Source organism: Protopterus annectens, chromosome 14.part0 (assembly GCF_019279795.1).
Source record: "Protopterus annectens isolate FY-2018-M chromosome 14.part0, PAN1.0, whole genome shotgun sequence".
Lineage (NCBI taxonomy): Eukaryota > Metazoa > Chordata > Ceratodontiformes > Protopteridae > Protopterus > Protopterus annectens.
In genome coordinates, this window is record NC_056748.1 from 118,426,154 (window position 1) to 118,449,553 (window position 23,400).

The window sequence follows — 23,400 nt, forward strand, 5'->3', positions numbered from 1 at the left end:
TTCTTTATATAGTGTTTACAATCGGCTTTTGCCCACCTTACTGACGTGGTCGGTCACAGGGCATTTCCATCACTATGGTCCGCAATAGTCTATACATACGTGGGTGCTGGGGTCGTGCTTTAAATTGTTTTCTCATGGGAATAACACAGCCTTGCAAGGCACCTTGTACATTACAGTATCCTTTTGTGATTGTAGCTGTTTCAAGGACCCTAGACTGTTACGATACAGTGGACAGTTAATTTCTTAATACGTTGCTTTGTCTCTCTGGTAGGGAGTTGTACTGCTTTCTTCGATTGAGCTCACAAGGCCATCCTCCTCTGGGGAAGGAGTGCTGTTATGCATGTACATACATTTATTGTTCTGTAACCCAGCAAATAATTAATGATGACAGACATGAGCCTGCTGTACTGCTTACTGCCAGGTTCAGAATTCCATCACAGTACAGCTTAGCTTCACCAATTACATGCAGGCTTAGTTCTACTGCCATATTGTACGGTACAATTCAATACATTATATAGTATTTCGAGTGTAAACTGGAACTTCATATGTGTTTCTATATATTTTAACAACATACATCCGGCCATATGCATGTTGTTCCGTCCTTTACCTTGACCGTGTGTATTTGTCCGTCCAGCCACGCTAATCTCCACATGTGATGTCCCAGTTTCCCTTTCTTTGCCTGTAGCACCCTGTTAGGACATCCTGTGGTAGGCACCTGTTCCGCTATATGTGATCGACTTCACTGCAAAGATAATCATCGATGCGGTGGTCCAACGACCGACTTGTCCACATGTGTACAGTTATGTGCACCGTGTCGTATGCAAACCTAGATGGTTTGGACGGGTACATACTACATGCCGGATGTACACATTCTGCTGACACATTCACATGCAGACATTTACATATCTGTACCTGCGGTGGGTTGGTGACATGTGGGTGATTTGCCCGTGGCATTGCCTAACACAAACATCTTACCACAGTTCAGGTATGCACATTGTGTGTGGTTGTATAGCTGCACACGGATGCTAGCAGGTTTGGGTGCAGGGGTATACATGGGTGTGACTGACATGTACAATGAGGCTATTGTGTAGTACTTCCGAATGCATGGGTTCTGCTTCTGGATATTACACTTCATCATACACCATCCAGTGTATGCAACAGAGACGTTGCTGGGTCTGGGATATGTTGCTATGCACATGTTTGCCTGTGTTTGAGGTATCTTGCTTCCTTACTGTTGTTATGTCAGCACAGCTACCCGGCTATGTACTGTCACTACTGCTTGTGACCATTATGGTTGGCACCTTTTCCAATGCCCATAGTGGGGCATGTTATGTGGACACTACGGAATTTGCAGGACTACACATACCCAGGGCTAGTGCAGTTGACAGAACTTCACTTGTTTGCCATACTATGAGCTTATTCTGTAAGCGTTTGGGTTCCTTATTTATTTTTTTATGCCATGTCTGTGTTCCATATCGTAATGTATATGTTTTATGCTACTATTTACATGTATATTGCGGGAATTTGCGTGGCAGGGGATCGGAGGTCATTTTCCATTTTTACGATTGTTGCAGGGACACGACTGTCCAATCAGGGACTGTCCATGGCACATTGGGACAGCAGGTAACCCTGGTGACCATGCCCATGTCGCTACTGGGGTTTCCACCTTTTCCATTTTCCGATCTGGGATATTTCCGGGACTCACATCTGACTTTACATGCCAACACATACAAACGGTCACTATATAGCATAGAAATTCACTTGTTTGCCTAAATAATATGCTTATTATTGTGGCAATTTCCTTGCTTATTCTGTTTATTGTGTCATTTAGGTATTTCTGTTACAGAAATAACCAATTCATGCTACCATTACATTAAATACGGGATATCATTGTGTCCTACAATCGTAGCACATCAGCCATTTCTAATACGTTTTTTCGGGACACAACTGTCCATGGAGAGACTGCCCCAACCAAAGTGGGACAGGTGGTGACCTTAGTCGCTGATCCTATGTCGGTGCGGCACGCTGACATGCGGCTGTACACCTTCTCTGAGTGTAAACACTGACAGTGCATTGCGGGACGAACGCGGTCTTATGCGTATCTTTTGCTCCTTGGACGGGTACACTTATGCCTTCGTGGCTTCTATTTGCTTCTCCGTTAATTTGGGATGGGGACTATGTTGCATACTGTACGTGCGTTTCATTCTGCACAGGACCTGGCTGCTGCCATTACTATTGTGGGCGGACCGTGGCTGTCAGCACATTAGGTTGCTCACCTCATGCCGGCTTAGACACGCCTCCAGACGCATCCTACCTGGGCTCGCTCACGTACACTACGCACGTGTCTGTGATTCCGGTGCACTCTCATTAATATGTATATGGCGCTACTGCGCCGGATATTCCATGCACCGCCGGCGCAGGCCTTACGCCGGCCTTGCGCCGAGCTTCATGAATCCCGGGGTATATCTAATTATTTGAATCTCTAGTGGTTGTTGTTGTTTTGGGATGATTTGGAAGCAGTTGTTTTTAAAGGTGAAAATGTGTGTATGGAACTTTTTTCTTTATTTCTGGTGAGGCAATGTTCACAGAGAAATGTAGTGCATTTGATATATTGCTAATAGATATTATTGTGGCTGTTTCAGAATAGTTTGTATTTACAGATGGAAATGTTTTGGGATCAAGACAGTTTGTACTTTTTTGGGTGGAAATTTGTTTATTTTATTATTTTTTTTAATGCTGTCTTCAAAAAGTTAAGATGTACTGCTTTGGGTATTTTATAGTGGTTGTTTAGTGATGACTTGCAATAATTAAAAGTGAAAATGTGTGTATATATTTTTATTTTTTGACAGGGTCATGTCCATAGGTAAACTTACTGCATTTTGTATTCCACTGGTACATGTTGTTATATTTGTTTCAGGATAGTTTGCTTTTATAGGTGGAAATGCGTTTATGTGTTTTTTTTTATGCTGTCTTCAATAAATTTAAACATGTACTTCGCTCGGGTATAGTATGAGTATAGCTATGCTGCTGTTGGGCCTTTTATTTATTTCTTCCCTATGCAGGTTAAATTACAACCACAGATTTTATTTATTTTTTCTTACTAATGCTGTCTTTGGAGGTAAATGGGGTCTGTGGGGTCTGTTGCACATTGTAATTTATTTTGTAGTGGCTGTTTAGTGATGTCTTGCAAGAAGTACTTTTAAAAGTGAAAATTAGTGCATAACTTTTTTTTCCCTAAATTTATTTTTTATTTTTCAAATACATTTGAATGAATCCCATAGTATTTATACATAACAGCTTAAATAACTATGTACACTATTTACTATACCTGATACTATAACAGATCTTAATGTATGCTTTTACTTTTTAAGTATGTCCAATCCATTATCAGAGTGTCTGAGCAATTATTGTATCGTGTCAATCAATGATATGGCTTTTCCCCAAGGGTTGTTGATAAATGGCTTTGGATAAATTCTTAGTTCTTTAATTTTAATTTCCAATAATACTGTGGGGCTGTTGAAGTCTTCCAAAGTCGTTGGACGTCAAGTCTAGGGCTAAGCGGTATGAAAAGTTGGATTTTCTGGGAGAAGGTCAGTTTGCCACTGTTTACAAAGCAAGAGACAAGACTACAAACAGAATTGTCGCTATAAAAAAAGATTAAACTTGGGCATAGGTCAGAAGCTAAAGATGGTGTGAGCAGAACAGCACTCAGAGAAATTAAGCTACTACAGGAATTAAGTCATCCAAATATTATTGGGCTCCTTGACATGTTTGGGAAAAAATCAAACATCAGCCTTGTATTTGATTTCATGGAAACAGACCTAGAGGTAATAATTAAAGATACAAGCCTTGTATTGACACCAGCTCATATTAAAGCATACGCACTGATGACTCTTCGGGGCTTAGAATATTTGCATCATCACTGGATTCTGCATAGGGATATGAAACCTAATAATTTACTGACTGATGAAGGTGGGGTCCTAAAGCTGGCAGATTTTGGACTGGCCAAGTCATTTGGAAGCCCAAACAGAGTCTACACACACCAAGTGGCAACACGGTGGTACCGTGCTCCAGAACTACTGTTCAGTGCAAGAATGTATAGTGTGGGTGTGGATATGTGGGCAGTCGGCTGCATCTTAGCTGAGTTACTTCTTTGGAGTCCATTTTTACCTGGAGATTCTGATCTTCACCAACTAACAAAAATATTTGAAGCTCTGGGAACAGCAACAGAAGAACACTGGTGAGGTATGACCAGTCTTCCAGACTACGTGTCGTTTAAAAGCTTCCCTGGAACTCCACTTCATCACATTTTCAGTGCAGCAGGAGATGACTTAATAGAACTTTTACAAGGTTTATTTATATTCAACCCCAGTACACATCTGACAGCAACACAGGCATTAAAATGGCAATACTTTAGCAACAGACCAGGACCAACTCCTGGGGCACAATTACCGAGGCCTAGCTGTTCTCTGGAAGCTTTAAAAGAACAGCAAAATATAATGCTTGGTACAAAAAGTAAAAGAACAGATGGCACAGAACAAGGAGGTCTAGCAAAAAAATTGATTTTATAGTTACGTCCTGTATGGAGACATCCTGTTGATGAATACTTGAACCAAGAGTCAAGTGAAACTGGCAAATTGATATTTGAGTTACACATTGTAACAGGAAGTGGAAGTGTTTTGTATAAACAAAGCTGAACTGTAACACATTCCATGTTCTCACATGAAAATATATTGGACTTGTTATAGTACAGACTGACTGTAACTAGATTATTTTCTAATTTACATAATTTGTTGCATTAAAATTATTTGTAAATGTAAAAAAAAGAAAAAAGGGATCACTGCAGTGGCTCTGCTGGACAGTGATGCAGGGAACTAATGGCTCTGCTGGACGGAGGCACAGGGAACTGATCTAAGGGGGTGGCAAAAGCCAACAAATTCTGGCTAGGCTTATAAATGCCCTTGGGCAGATAGCCTAGTACTTACCTATGAACCTATGAACCTAAAGTTGGTATTGTGTTTGTATTCCATCTTCTTGTTATACACTTCCTTGAAATTACAAGTATAGTCCATACTAGATACATGTTTGACCTATTCAAATGAGGACCTTCATTCACATTTAATAATACAAGAGCTTTAGTTAAATAAAATGATTCACTAAATAAAGCTTGTAGAAAGTTATTAATACCATTCAAAAATGGCTTAATTTTAACACAATCAAAGAAAATGTGGTTCCAATCTCCATTGTGTACTTGCTCATATCGCCAACATATTCCTTTTATGGAAGGACTAATTTTACTGATTCTGTCTGGGGTTAAGAATGCTCTGAGCAAGCATTGCCAATTAAAAACTTTCCAGTATTGTGTAAAGGATGTATATTTTATCGATAATACGATATTTGTTTTAATATCTTCAGTTAACTGTATTGAGTGTCCATTTGTTATATATTTCCAATATGAGCTTTTGGGTGGGGTTTTATAGTTTATCAATATTTTGCAAAATTTTGAAATACTGTTTCCCATGTCAAAGTCATTATATATGATTTCATATATGTATTTCATAAATTTAGGTATTTCTTTAAGTGAAGAATTGTTAATTATTCTACTTAATTCTTGCGAATATGACATAATACTTTGTAAAGTTAGCCAGTCCTTTTGTGGAATTTTGTATGTTGTTTTTATTACTTGCATATCTAAAATGTTTAGTTCTTTGATACATTGGAGCCAACAAACAAATCCTTTCTATTCCCAGGAATTAATAATTTCTCTATATATTTTAAGTGGAAAGTTCTTTGTGACTATAAATGGTGTTAAAAGATCAAACCAGATTTTTAAATCTATATTTGCATTAATAACTTTCCTAAATGAGTCAATGTAATAATTAATCATACACATTTTAGTGGGTTTAGTTATGTTATATTGCATACTAATACATAATATTTGCCATGGCAAATTGTTTTTATCTATTTGAAATTTTCTTTGTAAATCAAATTCATTTATTGATATTATTGATAGTAATTCTTTTCAATTTGCAGAGTAATTTGGACTTATCTAATCCGAGATTGTTTTAGATGTTGATGCTTTTATATATGTTTCTATATCAGGAAAGTTTAATCCTCCCTGTTTCCATGGTCTGATATGATGTATTAAAGCTATTCTGTTTCTTTTGGGAAACCATAACAATTTTATTAAGCATGAAAAGCATGAATTTATTTCTTTAAGTATATTCCTTTCTGGTAACAGCTGTATTGCCAAGGCTATATATATATATATATATATATATATATATATATATATATATATATATATATATATATATATAGGATCTTGGGCAGTAAAATAATTTTTATTAACTGTAGTCTATCTTCAAATGTTAATAATTTTTTCCATTTTTCCACAGAGATTTTAATTGTATTGATAATGTTATTGTAGTTTTTTGAGACTAATTCATTATTATCCTTGCATAACTCAATTTCTAGATATTTTAAGGTAGATTCTTGTTTCCTTATGATATCACCCCCTTAGTCTGCAGTTCATTTTTTATTTAAAAATAAAAATTTTGATCTTGATTTACTGAAATGGAGTCCTGAAGTCATGTGACATTTGTCAATTAATATGCCTAATTCTTCTAATGTCCCTTTTGTATTAATGTTAGTAATATGTCATCAGCAAATAGCATTACTTTATAATTGTATTGTTCATAAACATCGATTCATTTGATTTTTATATTGTTATGAATTGAATCTGCCAATATTTCAATAGCCAGAGCAAATAGAAACGGTGACATGGGACATCCTTGTTTAGAGCCTTTTGTTATATGTATAGATTCAGAGGTAAAAGGACTTACATGACATACATTAAATTATTTGCATATATATATTCTTTAGGAGATGAACAAAGGATGCAGGAAATTCAAATAGCATTAGGATTTTGAATAAATAGGCCCAAATTAGGGAATCAAAGGCTTTCTCTATATCTAAGCCAATTATGAGTGTGTCTTTATTTTCTTTATTAAAGTAATCTATAAGAGAAATTATCCTTTTAATATTGTCATGTATGTGTCTATGATATATAAATCCAGTCTGATCATTATTTATTGTTTTTGATAGTGATATTTTCATTCTGTTAGTTAATATTGTCATAAATATCTTATAGTCATTATTTAATAATGATATAGGTCTATATGAGGTACAGAGATTTGGGTATCTGTTTTCCTTTAGGATTGGTGTGATTAAGGAATATCTCTAAGAGGGTGGTATTAAAGCCTGTGACTGAATTTCTAATAGAGTTTTATGGAAGAGGGATACTATCTTTGAAGGAAAAACTTTATATATTTCCATAATTATGCCATCTATACCTGGAGCTTATTTTTACCCTCTTTTATTGTATCTGCAATTTCTTTGTAAGATATGGGTGCTTGCAGATCTAGTTTTAATTTTTCTGTTTTTCTATCTTAGAACATTTTTCATCTAGATTTAATTGATCAATATGTATAATTTCTTTTTGGAAGTGTTCCATATAGCGATTTCTATAGGCATCAAGAATGTCACCTATATCCAAGACATTTTTTCACTTTCTTTCATGGAACATACTTTTAATGTTATTAGCTTTTGATTGTATTTTGATTGTTGTGGATAAATTATATGGCCAAGTATTCATTTTTAGGTTTTCTAAACCTAAACTAGTTTTATGTGTTAGAATTACATTGTATTTATTGTTTAATACTTCTAGTTTCTTTTTCATCTCAAAATGATTTTGATTTTTTTCAGCTTTTACTGACATAAATTTGGATTGTAGATCTAATAATTCAGAATCCCATTCTCTGATTTTTTTATACCAAGTTAAGGTTTTACCATACATGTAAGCTTTTAATGAGTCTCATGTCATTATTGTATTTGTCTCTGTGATGTAATTAATATCGAAGAAGAACTGTAATTGTAATTAATATCGAAGAAGAACTGTAATTCAGATAATAACCAGGGTTTAAATGCTTTAATTTTAGTTATATATGCTGGAATTCTGGAGTTAAAGATTAATAGTTTGTACACATTTTGAAGTTTTACTATCAATGAATTGTGGTCTGAAAAAGGGCAGGGAGTGATTGAGAAATTAATGATTTTAGAGTGTAAGTCACGGGCAGCAAGTATTTTATCTATTCTAGTTTGGATACCAAATCTGTGATCTTGATGGGAAAACAACAAAGATTTATCTTCTTTAGATTTGAAAGTATCTACAAGATGAAATGATTCTACCCACTTGTTTAAAGCTTTTGATACAGCAGATGTATGCAGCAGTTTTTAATTTGTAGTTTCAGAAATATCAAATATACAGTTAAAATCTCCTCCAAATATTAAGTTTTGTTAATAATTATTGGAAATGAAATCCAAGTGTTTTTTAACAGTTCCTGCTCCAATGCCTGGGAACCAATATAGAGTGGCTAGGGTCCTTATTCTGTTATTATATTTAACTATTATAATGCCATAAGGCCTTCTTTATCTTCATACTTATAAATGATTTCTGGTTAATCACATTTGTTTTCCATAAAATTGTTACCCCTTTTTTCTTTGTCTTATAAGTGGATTGTACCAATATCATACATTCCTTAGGCTTCCATTTGTAATTGTCATATGTTTTGAAATGAGTTTCTTGAATGAAGACAATTTGTGCTTTGTTCAGTTTTAAATATTTCAGTAGATTTGATCTCTTGCCAGGATTGTTTAAGCCATTGTTATTTAAAGATAATAAAGTTAAATCTGTCTTAGGTTATTTACACTATGTATTTTTTGTTTTATTGTGACTATTAAACATTTTCCTCTGATAACTATAAAGTATATGTTTGAGCCTTTAAAGAAAATTATCAGTTTTATACTTTGAGTGTTTACCAATAAAGTAATGTTTTGGTCAGGCATACTAAAAACGACGTTTTTTTGTGAAATAACAAATTTAAATTAGTAAATGTTAACAAAAATAAGATCTGCACTAGCCATGGAATAAAAGTCATTCCTAATCTTATGAATAAACCAAAGTCCATCAGATTATCACTCATTACTTAACAATCCAGAACATCTGAGCTCCATAAATTGAATTATCATATGGAGAATATTTGTAATAAGAATAAGCAATATTTATATTATTTTGAACAGATATAGTACTATTGTAGATTAGACAGAATTCTAATACAATATAAATGTCTATTGCATAAGCAATTAATATTTACATGAAAGACAGATGACAAGCAATTCAATCATAGTAAAGTAGAATGTATCATATATAAAACCTCAGTTAAAGATTATACCAGACAGTTATTTAACATATTCACCCTTACTGATAAAGTTTTTCCAAACTTATTACTTAATATAAATAGATGGTAATAATATTTATAACTAATGTTTATAATATAATGTATTTCACTGGATATATCAGAAGTTATATTTCATTGTTTGCCAGCATTTAAGTAATCACTTTGTTGCTAATTTACTTAAAGCATCAAGTTTGTTTTATATGAACATTGATGAAAGTTAGTGCATTTTAATTATCAGTGCATCCATCTTCCCCGCATTTTCAACACATAAGGATTTTTATATCTGTCATTTCTTATTATAAAATGAGTGAAATTATAGGTTAAAAACAACAAATTCACTTATTGTGATTAATGATTACAAATTATCTTTCCATATTCATAAAGTGCCATTTTATGGCATATACAGAAAGTTTTTAGATTTGGGTTAAAGTATTCCTGGCGCCATAAAGTCTGCTCTTTGAAATTTTCCCTTAGAACTAGCCAGTTTTAGTTTTAGCAATCAAATCTGTTTCTTTGAGCTCAGCACTTGTTCAGAACTCGTTGTAAGCACTAAATAAGCTGCAAATTACTACAGCACTCAATTTTCCTCACTTGTCTAGAGAAAAACAGTTATTAGTACTTAATAAATAAGCACCTATCCAGGCATGTCTAAGGGTCAGCTCCCGATGTTTTCTACTGTCTACCTGATGAATCTGGGCATCTTGGTGCAATGCAGCAATTGCCTCATGTACACAGACAACCCTCTCCTCATATCACCCAACATTACAACGCATGAGAGATGCACTTACATAGCCAAACTGGAAGCAAAACTCTCTTCACCCAAGACTGGACTAGACAGTCAAGAGGAGAAAGTAAACACTTGCACCATACCACACTCATCACATAGTCCCTCAAAAACCTACACCACCAAAACACACACATAGAAACACAAAACACACACCTACATGTGTGGAGGCTCTCAATAAAAATCTGCCCAAGCAACAGGGACCTCCAAAGCAGAAATGCAAGCAACCCCCACCCCCCATTGCAACCCAAAAGACACATAGCCCACAAGCTCATTGTGCCACTCAACCACAGCTGATAAGGCAGAACAATGTACCCAACACTCTAGTCATAGGTGACTCTATAGTCAGGCACACTGATGTTCCACTCACCAGGCTAAACAAGGAGAAAGTTACTGTCAGCTGCCTGTCGGGTGCCAGGAACTGCCACATAATGCATGCACTCAGGTCACTCCAGATCAAGTACAAATATGACTCTGTCATTGTCCATGTTGGTGTGAATGACCTGAGATGTACCTCCCTGGACTACATGAAAAGAGACATGGAGGAGCATTCCGATCTTGTTGCCTAGGCAGGTATGACCCTAGCCCTGAGTAGCATCCTCCCATCACCCAGAATGATACCACAGTACAAGGACAAAATGATTGACTTCAACAATTGGCTAAGCTTTGATGTCATTCTAAGGGGATCCAGTATCTGTCTGCCTGGGATGACATGATCAACAGACCATGATGCTTTGCCAGAGATGGCCTGCACCTGTTGCTCTTGGGATTATGGATACTGGCTAAGGCTCTTGCCACACCTATAGTGCCTCTTTTAGGCAAGGTTCAAATGACAAATTCACCACTGTAACGGGTACAAGCAAGCAAAGTCTGAGGGTAATGCTACTCAATGCTAGAAGTCTAAACCTCAAAATGCACTCATTCGAGGCACTCCTTAAAATGGAGAACATCGACATCTGTGCAGTGACAAAGACCTGGTTCAAAGCTCCAGAGAGCACCTCTGCATTACCAGGCTATAATTCATGCCACACCTTTCAGACTCCTAACCTGGACCGAAACACTAAAGGTGGAGGCATGTCCGTATTCATTAAGGATATCCACACCTCCAGGCTAGTTGCTCAGCATAATGCATCCAAAATTATCCAAGTGCAACTAACTCTGGGCAAGACTGCAATCCAAATTGTAGCTTGCTGCAGATCCCCCACCATGCCCCAGGATTCCCACTCCTCATTTCTTGATAGACTGGAAAATAATAGGGTACAACCTAACACTCTAATAATGGGTGATTTCAACTACCCCACTATTAATATTTTAATCTCATCATTCTTTAGAAGCATTCCTATCTCTGAACCATGTTTCATTTCCTACTGACTAAATAAATGTTCTACCCAATGTCACCTTCATTAATTTTCTTTTTCCCTCTTTGTTGCATCTGGTATCTGAAAAACAGAATGCAACCATTTTTACTGCACAAATAAACCGCTGATATGATTTTGCTATTACTAACAATATTACAATGATTCTAAAACACCTATTTCATCCTTTTCCTTTGTTGTTTTCTTCTTCCAGTTTATTTCGCCTGTTCATTTTCCTATGACTCCCTCCTATTGACTTTTTATATATTTTTCTTGTTCTTCTCCTGTCTCAGAAAAACAACCCTCATCTTCTTCATCTTCACTCTCTAGAATTGTAAATCCAATTCTTCATGCATCTTTATTTTATTTCCATTAATTTTTATTTCTTCTATAACCATCTCTTCAATCTCCAGGTCTCCTTTGATATTTCCTTTACCCATAACACATTTTCTTTATTAATATATTGGGTCTATATTACATATCCGAAAGCTTAAATGTTCGAATTGCTAAAGATCGACCTTTAGCAATCAAATATTTAAATGTTCGAATATGAATAAGAATTTTAAAAAAAAGGGTGTAAGCAGGGGGGCAAGCACCCCTGCACCGCCCACCCCCCGCTACTTAAATATACCAACTCCAAGATAGCTCTACAATGTAGGGAATGAGAAATTCCCCATTTCCGCACTGTAGCGATCTCGGAGTTGGTATATTTAGGTAGCGGGGGGTGTGGGGAGTGTAGGGGGGGGGCTTTCCCCCCTGCTTAAACCCTTTCCTTTTTCTTTTTTTTTATTTAATTTTATTTTATTACATATTTGAACATTTGAATGTTCGATCGCTAAAGATTGATCTTTAGCGATTCGAACATTTAAGCGTTCGGATATATAATATAGACCCATATATTTTGCTGTATTGTTTTCTTCTGAACATTTATCTTCATTTACCCTTTCTTTTTTAATATGGAGCAATTAAACCAGAAATGTCCAGATTCTTTACATTTTCTACAGAATGACTTGCAATTTCTTTAAGTAAATCCCTTCCTCCCACATTATCCACATCTTCTTTTATTGCAGTCTTTAGTAAAGGATTTTTATCAAGCAAGGATACCATGATTAATGTTGCCCCAATAATAAACAAACAAATCCCCACTTGTCATTTATTATAATAGCATTTAATAATTATACAATAATAGTATTTGCTATATGTTGAAGTTTTCCTTTATTTATATCCATTATCAACACATCCCATCACCCAGTCCACACATTTCTTACAACTTATATATTTTAATGCTACAGGAAAAAAAATCTTTAAATCATTTTCTTCTATGTTTGAAGGTCTAAACTACACAGTTATTTTATTTTTTTATTTTTAGTTATAGTCTCAAAATTTGAAATAAAAAGTCTCACCATGGAGCTACAATGCTGTTTTCTTCAGTTTTAGCAAAAAAAAAAAAAAAAAAAAAAAAAAATCGAATAAATCAAAACTTTCAAATGTCATTTCTCAAAAATTGGAATAATGCCCTTATGTCTAAGATACCAAACCCTAAAGTTAAATTAATTCCGTCCAGAATGTCATATCTGTTAATACCGACATTAATTTTAATTTCAATTTTTACTAGCATAGATCACCAATGTGGCTGTTGAATCTTGGCATTCGTCTACTGCCTCACATTCTTTGTAATTTCTCCTCATTTTCCTTGCCTTGCTGCTTTCACATATGCCCTTCTCTTGTCTTTCAGCAAATTAGACTGTTGTAGAGATAAACCCTTAATACCAGCTACTCCACAGCTAGGAATGCCTCTATGTTATCCACTTCACCAGCTACTGCTAGAGGTTCAGACTCTTCTGTTGCGAATTCCTGTTCAACACACTCGTCTATATCACTGTGTTTTACTTCATTGCCATCCTTTGGTTCATCCTGACTACATTTTACTTCATAGCCATCTTTTGGTTCATCCTGGTTCACCAACTTGACTAACACTGCTGTCTCCAAACCTTCAGCTTCAAGCTCGTTAACAGCCATTTCCTCAACCTCTCTTTCCATCAGACAACTTTGTCCTGAATCTTTTTCACTCTCTACTTCTGTCTCCTCCTTGATGGATTTGCAGAACTGCAGTAGCATCCTTTCAGTGCCCCCTAGCAGCTCCAAAGATTAAGGGGATGTTCCCCTTGAGAAGAATATTCTGGCCTATTGAGACAAACTTGGTCGACAAAGAATAAGTAAAATCAATAAAAAAATCTGTGTATTTATTTATTTGTTTGTTTGTTTATTTATTTATTGTCAAATGCCAGAATGCAACATTTGTTGATATTGAAGACAAGGCCATTTCTATTCATGTGTAATGTTAAGGTCATGGTGTCATTGGAGTAAAGGGTAACATTCTTAATTCTACAGCCATACATATATTTGTTGTGCAAGACCCACGTCAGTTTTGATATCTGAAAAAAATAAATCCCTAAAAGGGGTGGACCCAGGATGGAGACTTGAGGGACTCTACTAGTGACAGGGGTTTAAATATCTGAGGAAAGCAAATGTGCAGAGTACTCTGAAGATGCCTTAAAGGTTTTACAGGGTGAAAGCGCTAAGTACTTGCTACTGTTACTTTTACTTATGTTCGTGTTTTTTGGTGCATTGTGAATAAAATCTACTCGAGTGCACTTCTGAGGAGCCTTGTCGTGGTTTATCATTTTTAATTTCTGTCACCACATTTTGACTGAAAATGAGTCAACAGCTTCAATCCACTAACCTGCAAACAAATAAATAAATGAGCAAGCAAACATATAGGAATAATTAAGCACATTCCGACAAGGGGTTCATAATATCATACACACTCCACTGTTCCTACTACTTACAAGACGTGAATTCTGAAAATGGATGACATCTTATTCAATGATTCAAACACCATCATACACTTTATAAGGAAGCATATGAAAATGTGATTTTCATGATATTTTTCTATGACATACCTGGCATTCTCAGCAGTAGTATAACACAAAGGGAACTACCATATCCTTTCTGCACATAATATTACCCATATTGTAAGCTGCATAGAACTACTTATCTAAGATGGAGGTGGCAGCCACATGTGATCATAGGGATGGATGTGGGAGAAGGGTAACCCAAGGAGCTGAGATGAATGATTATATGAGAAAAATGAGGAAAGTAATGTAGCAAAGTGAGCAATGGCTGCTCACTGGGGACGGAAACCTAAGAGTGGGGCCAATGGTACCAAGTAATTTAAACACAACCCTTATTTTATGTGCAGAGAGGAAAGTGGGAAAAATAAATAAACAGATAAGATGTAATGTGAAAGTGAATATGCAAATCACTGAAGAAACTTTACGTAAGGCAAGGTCAGGTAATTGAAACAAAATCACACATTCATTAAAGGTGTAGGATTGAAATAGAGTAATGTGTTAATGCACAAAAAGGTTGATAGCAAGATGGCAAACTTTAAAACACTAAAAGAAATTTATGCTGTTTTGAACACTGCATCATTACCTGTTGAAGATCACTGGATAGAGCCATGATCCAGACCTCAGGCACATCTGTTTTGAACACTGCATCATTACCTGTTGAAGATCACTGGCTAGAGCCATGATCCAGACCTCAGGTACATCTGTTTTGAACACTGCGTCATTACCTGTTGAAGATCACTGGACAGAGCCATGATGATCCTGAAAAGCATCACATCTGGGCCTTCTAATCCTCATTTAAGGCAGCCATTTCCTCTCCTTGACTTCCATTTCTCTTTCACTGTTCAACCACTGATCTTCTCTTTCCATACCTCTCTACCTCTTGGAGCAAACAATCTGGACAAAGTCGCAAATAATGAGGGGACAAAGGTCCAAAAATAGTGGCACTTTTTAAATATTCCTCTCTAGACTTAGAAAATTAATAAAATAACAGGTCTTGCATTAGCATAAATTTTCTGAAGGATATAATGTCTGAAAATCAAATGTCTGCCATTATTTTCTGACTTTAGTCCTCAATGATTTGTCAGTGATTTGCCAGAAAACTACACTTTTATGAGAAATAGACCAAAAATCTGAGTCAAAAATCTGTGAATGCCTGGACAGCTTGGGACTCTCCTCCTTTTCAACACTGATGAGGTAAAATATTATTTCAGCACTTCTGCTTTTTATCTTTTTTTTTTCATGACTCCTGCATATATTTTCAGTCTGGACAGCAGCTGTCATTCCTAATGTCCTTTCTGCATGAGTGTGATCACATTTCCCCACTAAATAATGTTTTCTGATAATGCTATACATGTAGGAAAAGAAATGGAATGAATACAAAATATTATTCTTTCCTTCACTTGAACAAACAAACATATTTCAGTTTTGCCATTATGTAATTTTATGTAATTTTGTTTGCAATGTGTAATGTATGTAAAGTGTACATAATTAAGGTACATCTTATGTAATTTTAGGAGAGCCTGTAAAACTCAGATATGTTACAGCGGTGGTTTTGTGTTTGTGTTCTATTTTAAATAGATTATCAATAAGAATGAGTTAATGGTAGGAATGTGGCAGCTGTAGGGAAACACAGCACCAAAATGTAGCAGCTGTGTATCACTTAAATGACAATAGTGACATTAGTGTTATTTTGGATAGCCTTATTGCAAGTGCGTGCCAGTCATATGCATGTTACGTCACAAGGAAGTTAAAGAAAACTGCATCCCACTGAATTACTGAAATGAGAATTGTTGAATTCCATTTTACCGATCTGTTTCTCCCAAGAGTACATAACTTTAGTGAATACCACTCCTGAAATGTGGTATTTTTACATAAACACTCTGGAAAGCAGTCACTGGAATGTTATATAGATATGGATAGTATGGACCTTAAATGGGTTATCTTAATATTATAATAGCATAATATTCAGGAACTTGTATCTCAAAATAAGACAACTTTTTTATTTGTTATAGAATGTTTGTGGAACTGAATAATTTAGGTCTGTTTATACCTTTTTCTGTGGCACCCCATCCTGAAATGTAGCAGTTAGTTCCATCCACAAAAGATTGATCTGCTAAACAAGCTGTCTTCACGTACTTTGTTTCTTCAGCACATTTGCCATTAACTGGTTTTAGTTTTAGCAATGCTAGAGCAAAGAGAAATAATGTCAAAATATCATATTAGTAATGCTAGAGCAAAAAGAAATACTGTCAAAATATCATTACTGTATCACATCAATTACTTTTTTGCATATTTTGAAAGCTCATAAGATCTTATTTTAAAAATGTTCCCCTGTGAATAAAAACCAACACCATGCCACTGCATGTAGTTTGTCAGAAAGACCGTGTCTCCATATTTAATATGAGGGACTCAGGTTTAGCTAGAATCCCCATTGTCTGAACGAAGACCAAAAGGCCAAGGTTGAGTTGGTAGGAGCCAACTTGTCTACCATGAGTGGAGAGAAGTAGGAGATGGACCAGACCTGTTGCATCAGCCAGTAGTGCAGATCAAGGAGATAACATCAGGGCTAAAGACATGGGTTTATATTAGATGATCGAACTTTCAAAAGTTCGACTGTCATATGATGACACCATATGATCGAATTTTTGAAAGTTTGAATGTTTTAACGGAGATCTCCATACAGAGCGGAATGGGAAGATTTCACTTTTCTGCACTGTAGTGCAATCTCTGAGTTGGTATATTTAAAGAGTGGGGGGTATGCACCCCCCCCCACATGGGTGGTGCAGGGGGGATTGCCCCCCCGCCCTACTTAAAATGTTCAGGTAGGTTATTTGTGTAGTTTTTTTTTTTTTATTAGATATTCGTACTTTTAAAAGTTCAATCATATAGTTTTGACCATATGACAGTTGAACATTTGAAAGTCGATTATCTAATATAGACCCTAAAGACATTACAGGCAGACAAGTGGAAAACCTGCACTGCATGCAAAGGAGTGAGGTACGTGTCACTAGCATCATTAAACACATCCATCCAAAGATGATAGAGGTGCTAATTTAAAAAAAGTCCAGTCTTACAGGTCAATTAAAGCCATGAGTTTTCCGTTTGGGGGTGGTCAACTGGTTGCACAGTGGGTAAATGGGCAAAATCAGAAAATAAGATACCATAAATAACATAAAATACCATCTCACCAATGTGCTTGTTATTTGAATAACTTATACAGAAAATTCCATAAATGGAAACACACTGCATTACTTCTGTTAGTGACAATGACTTATTCAACTTTTAAGTGGAACAAAGAGACATTATGTTTGCATCAATATGTACTAAGTACTGGTAAGACATGAGTGGTATAAATTCATTGCTGAACTAATTATCAATATTCATATTTCTAGTAGATTAGTTGGTCTTGAACAACTTTCTATCAAATAATTTATGGCTGTGTGGACACTAGGAGCCAAACTTTATAGATGGAACTTCACACTGCATATGGTCAAGACCATAGGATAGAAATTCCGTAACTTTGACAATTAAAAATATCACAAAACTCTTTTGAGGTTTTGCTGGGGACAAACCCTCTGTACCCTAACACTCTCTGCTTCTTTTCTTAAAGTGGAATTCCTAAGGGCCACAATTCCAGAGGTCAAATTTACATGGCTGTGCATTTCTGCATTTCTCTTGTGGTCATGTCTGTAATGAAGAATCACACCTGTATTCTTCCAGCCCTCAGGAACTTCTATGTACTCTCTTAATTTATTGAGCAGGTTAATCAGAGCTGTTTTTATTATAACGCTCTGGATTAAACTTCACTAGACTCAGCTGCTTTGTTTATAAACAGTTTTAAGAATTAATTTATTTAAAATGACCACTTACAACTACCAGTAATAATTCTCTCGCTGAATTTGAATTGTTTGCTTCTTTATCTTCTTATGTGAAATACTAAACAGAAATAATTCTTATTACTTCTGCCTTCTCGTGGTGTAGTTTCTCTTTTCTTCTCTTTATTAAAGTCCTACTTTTGATGTTTTTCAGAGAGTACTTCATCTTTAGAGAACTAAACCTAAATTAAACTCTATCAAATGAAGCCAAATTACCTCTTAAGGAGCATAAGCCCTTTCCTATTGATATTTAAGCCATGCAGTATTTATGGGTGCCAAAATATCTAGGAGGCAGTCTGATGAACATATCAGCATTTTTTTTTCCCAACTGAAGAATCATATAACAGCTAATGACATACAAGCACATACCACAATCAAGGCCAGTCCTCGTGAAATATAATATAAATTATTTCTACGTATAGCAACCACAAATACAGTAACAATTGCTAGAGGGTTATACTAATATGCACACATACATACACACACACACACACACACACACACACACACACACACACACACACACACACACACATGGACGTGCGCCCGCATGAAATCCTGCAGTAATGACATTAGTTCACTACTAATAAAGCTACATCAACATTCAGCTAAGTAGAGTACCCTTTCATTACTCACTACAAAAAAACATCCTCTCTCTCAACTTAGCATTGTTCAACAAAAGTTCCTGAGAGAATAAATGAATATGTTTCTGAAAGAAATCTTTGTAGCTCTATAAACGTGTTATCGGAAAATTTCCATTGTGAAGCCTCATGCAGTCTTGTTGATGTGAATCCATGATTGCTCTTCCCAAGTCAAGAGATGTGGCCAGAAATTCCTCACTAAAATAAGACTACCCAGTTGACAAAATGAGAACATTTTTCCGCAATGACTGCCAAGCCCCAAATTTGTGATTCAAATCCACCTTATGTGCTGAACCATATATATAACTCTTGATGCTTCCCAAATCTAGGAGTAGATCTTAATACATTAAGATATGAGAGCTGTAGTTTGCCCAGATCTATATTAACTTCCTCTTCTGTTCCACTACAGATACTCATCTACCTGCAGACATTCAGAACGGTAAGTGCTGGATACTGTTACATAAGAAATTGTATAATGAGTTCTGTATAGAGAGGGTGTTACATCCTTGTATGATAAGCCTGAGCAAAAAAAGTTCCATAAGGAAACCTCTGGATTCTTCAGAATATTCAATAGTGAATAACTAGAAAGAGCAATTTGTGGCTGAAAATATTACCACATGTCATGGTAACGCAGATTATAGCGATTCTTCAAACAATGAAAGGAGGCCAGGGTGGGTCTGCACTGTACTACATTCATTAAATAGTGTGGAAATACCTGTTGCATCCCTTTACTACCAACAGACAGGACACTTAAGAATACATAGTTTTTGGTGTCCCCATATGGGGACATCCCCCCACCTAGGTTTTACTGCCTTACAAAAGCTCTTTGCTTTTCACAGAAGTACAATAGACACTATGCCATCGTATTAACTATTGCAAGGAGGACTTCATATACCAACAATTAGCTAATGAGGATTTCTTCTTCAAAATCTCTACCTCTGAGACTGAGTGTAATGGTGGTTTATGTACATAATGTTTCCAGAGTCTGTGCATAGTAAAAGCCCTAACATAAGGTGAAAGGTTTGAAAACCCCATCCCAAAGACTGGGATCTTGGGCCTTCTAGAATCCTGCACAAGCTATAAAATAAATTTCTGTATCTTCCCCAACCATTTATTATTATAATGAATGGCCATGTACCTTAAATAATACAATATAAAGGGAAAACATCTTCTTAAATGCACTTATTCTTCCTACCAAAGATAAGCCAAATCTTTTCCAGACATGCACCATAACAAATGGTTTTGTTCATAATGATTTGCTATGTATCTGGATATTAAAGTGCTGTTTGACTCCTCCTAGGTAGTTTGGTTGAGCCTGCCACAAAAAAAAAAAAAAAAAAAAAAAAAAAACAAGAATATCATTTTATGTAGCTGAAAGAAAGTGTTTCATCTATCTTCTTACATAGATCTTACACAAAGTATCACCACTCCATTTTGTAGCAACCTTGTTTTCTCTCCCACTCTCTCTTCCTCTCCCCAATCCTTAATGGGAAAATAAAAAAAAAATAGTTTATTGTTTCTGATGAAGTTTTCTGTTATTGTTTCTATTTGGACAACTTGTTCATAATGTGATAGTGTCTTGGCTGGTCAGATTGGCAGTAGAAGAAAATATGCAATTTTTGTGGGCTAGTAGAATGTGATTCACTGGAACTTTATTTTTATTTAAACAGATAAGTTTCTGTAACAGGCTTTAAAAAGCAAACTTATATCTATATCTATAACTATCTATCTATCTATCTATCTATCTATCTATCTATCTATCTATCTATCTAACTATCTATCTGTTTATCTATCTATCTATCTATCTATCTATCTATCTATCTATCTATCTATCTATCTATCTATCTATCTATCCCAGGCTGCATTTTACACAAACTTCAGAATGAACTGGCTCCCCACTTAAACAGCATGTTCAATCATAGCCTCACATCAGGCATTGTGCCCACTGAATGGCTCACAGCAACAGTTATCCCACTCCACAAAGGGGGAGCCACCACTGATCCAGGGAACTATCGCCCTGTTAGCCTGACGAGCCTGGTCTGCAAGGCAATGGAACTCATAAACAAAGACATTGGTAACCTCCAAACTTTGGACCTCACCCAGTTCGGGTTTGTGAAAGGCAGATCATGCCTCCTGAACCTGATCGACCTCTTTGAAGCGGTCACCAAAGCCATAGAAGAGGGTAAGGTGGTTCACACAGCCTATCTTGACCTCGCCAAGGCTTTGACATCATTCCCCATTCTGGAATTATAGCTAAACTCACTAAACTAGGTATAAATCCCTATGTCACAACATGGGTTGCGAACTGGCTCACTGACAGAACCCACACTGTAAAAGTTGCAGACTTCAAATCTGACTTCAAACCAGTGACAAGTGGAGTACCACAGGGTTCAGTCCTGGGACCTCTCCTGTTTGGTGTCTACTTCTCTGAAGTACAGGCTAACAGAGAAGGCCTTTGGCTGATGAAGCTCACAGATGACTGCAAACTAGGAGCCATAGTCGAGTTCCCAAATGATGTGGATATCCTACAGAAGGACCTCACTGAGACAGATGCCAGGTGTCAGCCATAACCTCAAGCTCAATGCCAAAAAGTGCATTGTCAACCCCTCTGTACCCATGAACTACCACATAGGTGGCAGTCTACTTAATGCCAAATGTGTGATAAGAGAGCTTGGGACCCAGGTGGACAGTAGTCTCTCCTTTGATAATCACATTGCCACAGTAGTCAGGAAATCCTTCTACGTGGCACACCTCATCATAAAAGGGTTCTCATCCAGGAAAAAAGGGGTCATTGTTCCCCTCTACTCGACACTCATTAGACCCATTATAGAGTACAACACCCCTTTTGGAATATACCTAGCAAGATATCTGCAGCAGCTGGAAAGGCCACAGAAGTACCTCATAAAGTGGATTACTGGCCTCAAACAGATGCCCTACACTGACCGTCACAAAAAACTCGAGCTTTAGTCCATAGCATATCACCTACTCCGAGGTGATCTCTGTCTGACATATAAAGCTATGTCCAACCTAGAGCTGTTGGACATGCTACACCTAAAGACATCCCAATCCTTCCGAGCTACAAACTCTAGGGACTTAAACCTTATTACCACAATAAACAGGACATGCTGGAGGGATAGATTCCTGTCCCAGAGACTTCCCATACTCTGGAACAAGCTACCCATCTATGTCAAGCAAAGTTCCTCATTATCCCTCTTTAAGAAAAATCTTGATGAGGGGATGGGAAATAGAAAATACAGCCCGGGGATCACTTCTGTGGCTCTGCTCGACAGGAGCACAGGAAAATAACTTTCTTGGGTGGCATAAGCTGGGGAACCTTGTTGGCTAGGAGTACTTAGGCCCTTGAGTTAATAGCCTAGTACCTACCTATGAACCTACATCTATATAATCTATATCTACATATATTTATATGTATATATATATATATATATATATATATATATATATATATATATATATATATATAGCTATATATATATATATATATATATAGAGAGAGAGAGAGAAAGTTACCTATCAAAACATCTACTCCTCATAATGTCTAAACTCAAAACATCAAGACCATAACATCTAAACTTCAAAACATCTAAAAGTCATAACATGGAATCTCAAAACATTGAAAACTGCAAAGCAACTATAAATAACATCCCATACACTGTTTCTTACGTTTCCAACTACAGTGGGGGAAATGTTAATTTCCTAACCCCACTGTAGTGCGATCTCAGCGTTGATATATTTAATTTAGGAGGGTGGGGGTGGAGTCCCCCACATGAGGGTGCAGGGGTGCTTGCCCCCCTGTATAAACATAGGAAACAGTGTGTGGGATGTTATTTATAGTTGCTTTATAGTTTTCAATGTTTTGAGATTCGATGTTATGACTATTAGATGTTTTGAAGTTTAGATGTTATGGTCTTGATGTTTTGAGTTTAGATATTATGACCATTCAATGGTTTGATAGGTAACTATATATATATATATATATATCTATATATATATATATCTATATATATATATATATATATATATATATATATATATATATATATACATGGCTCTACTTCATTTGACTTCAGTTTCATTTGACTGACATCTTATTGATCTAAATTTCATTTGATCTAAAACTCATTTGACAGACTCAAATTTCACCAACATGTAAGAAATAGACTTGTTATGGGTTTTCCTTCACCTGTGACTTGTTTGTGATAAAATGAATTATTGTAACTTATAGTGCTGACTGTTAGAATTCTGATAGTCCTGTAGAAAGTAGTGCTGTGGTGTTTCTAAATGTGGGTTTGTCTATTTACATTTTTATGGGAAGTATCTAAATAATTTAGTGGGTGTTTTGTGCATTCCCTGCAGTAGTGGCAGTGTGTAGAGTACTGTAAGGCAAGTTAAAGGTATATGCCCTTTTCCCCACTGTAGTGCGATCCTGGAGTTAGTATATATAATTAGGGGTCTGTTTAGCCCCCCAACAAGTTTCGTTGTACATTTTCCTGCTTCTGTTAAGAGGGTT

General features: G+C 36.1%; 1 protein-coding gene and 1 pseudogene across 1 annotated transcript in view; one reads left to right on the forward strand and one right to left on the reverse strand.

Annotated features, from left to right (window-relative positions):
* LOC122788883 (hyaluronan-binding protein 2-like) overlaps positions 1-23,400 on the reverse strand; it is a 611,288-nt gene that overhangs the window by 73,568 nt on the left and 514,320 nt on the right. Inside the window, exon 11 of the mRNA XM_044055827.1 lies at positions 16,404-16,538. Coding sequence (XP_043911762.1) covers positions 16,404-16,538 — 135 coding nt within the window. The remainder of the gene's footprint in view (positions 1-16,403; positions 16,539-23,400) is intronic.
* Positions 3,389-4,722, forward strand: LOC122788884 (annotated as a pseudogene).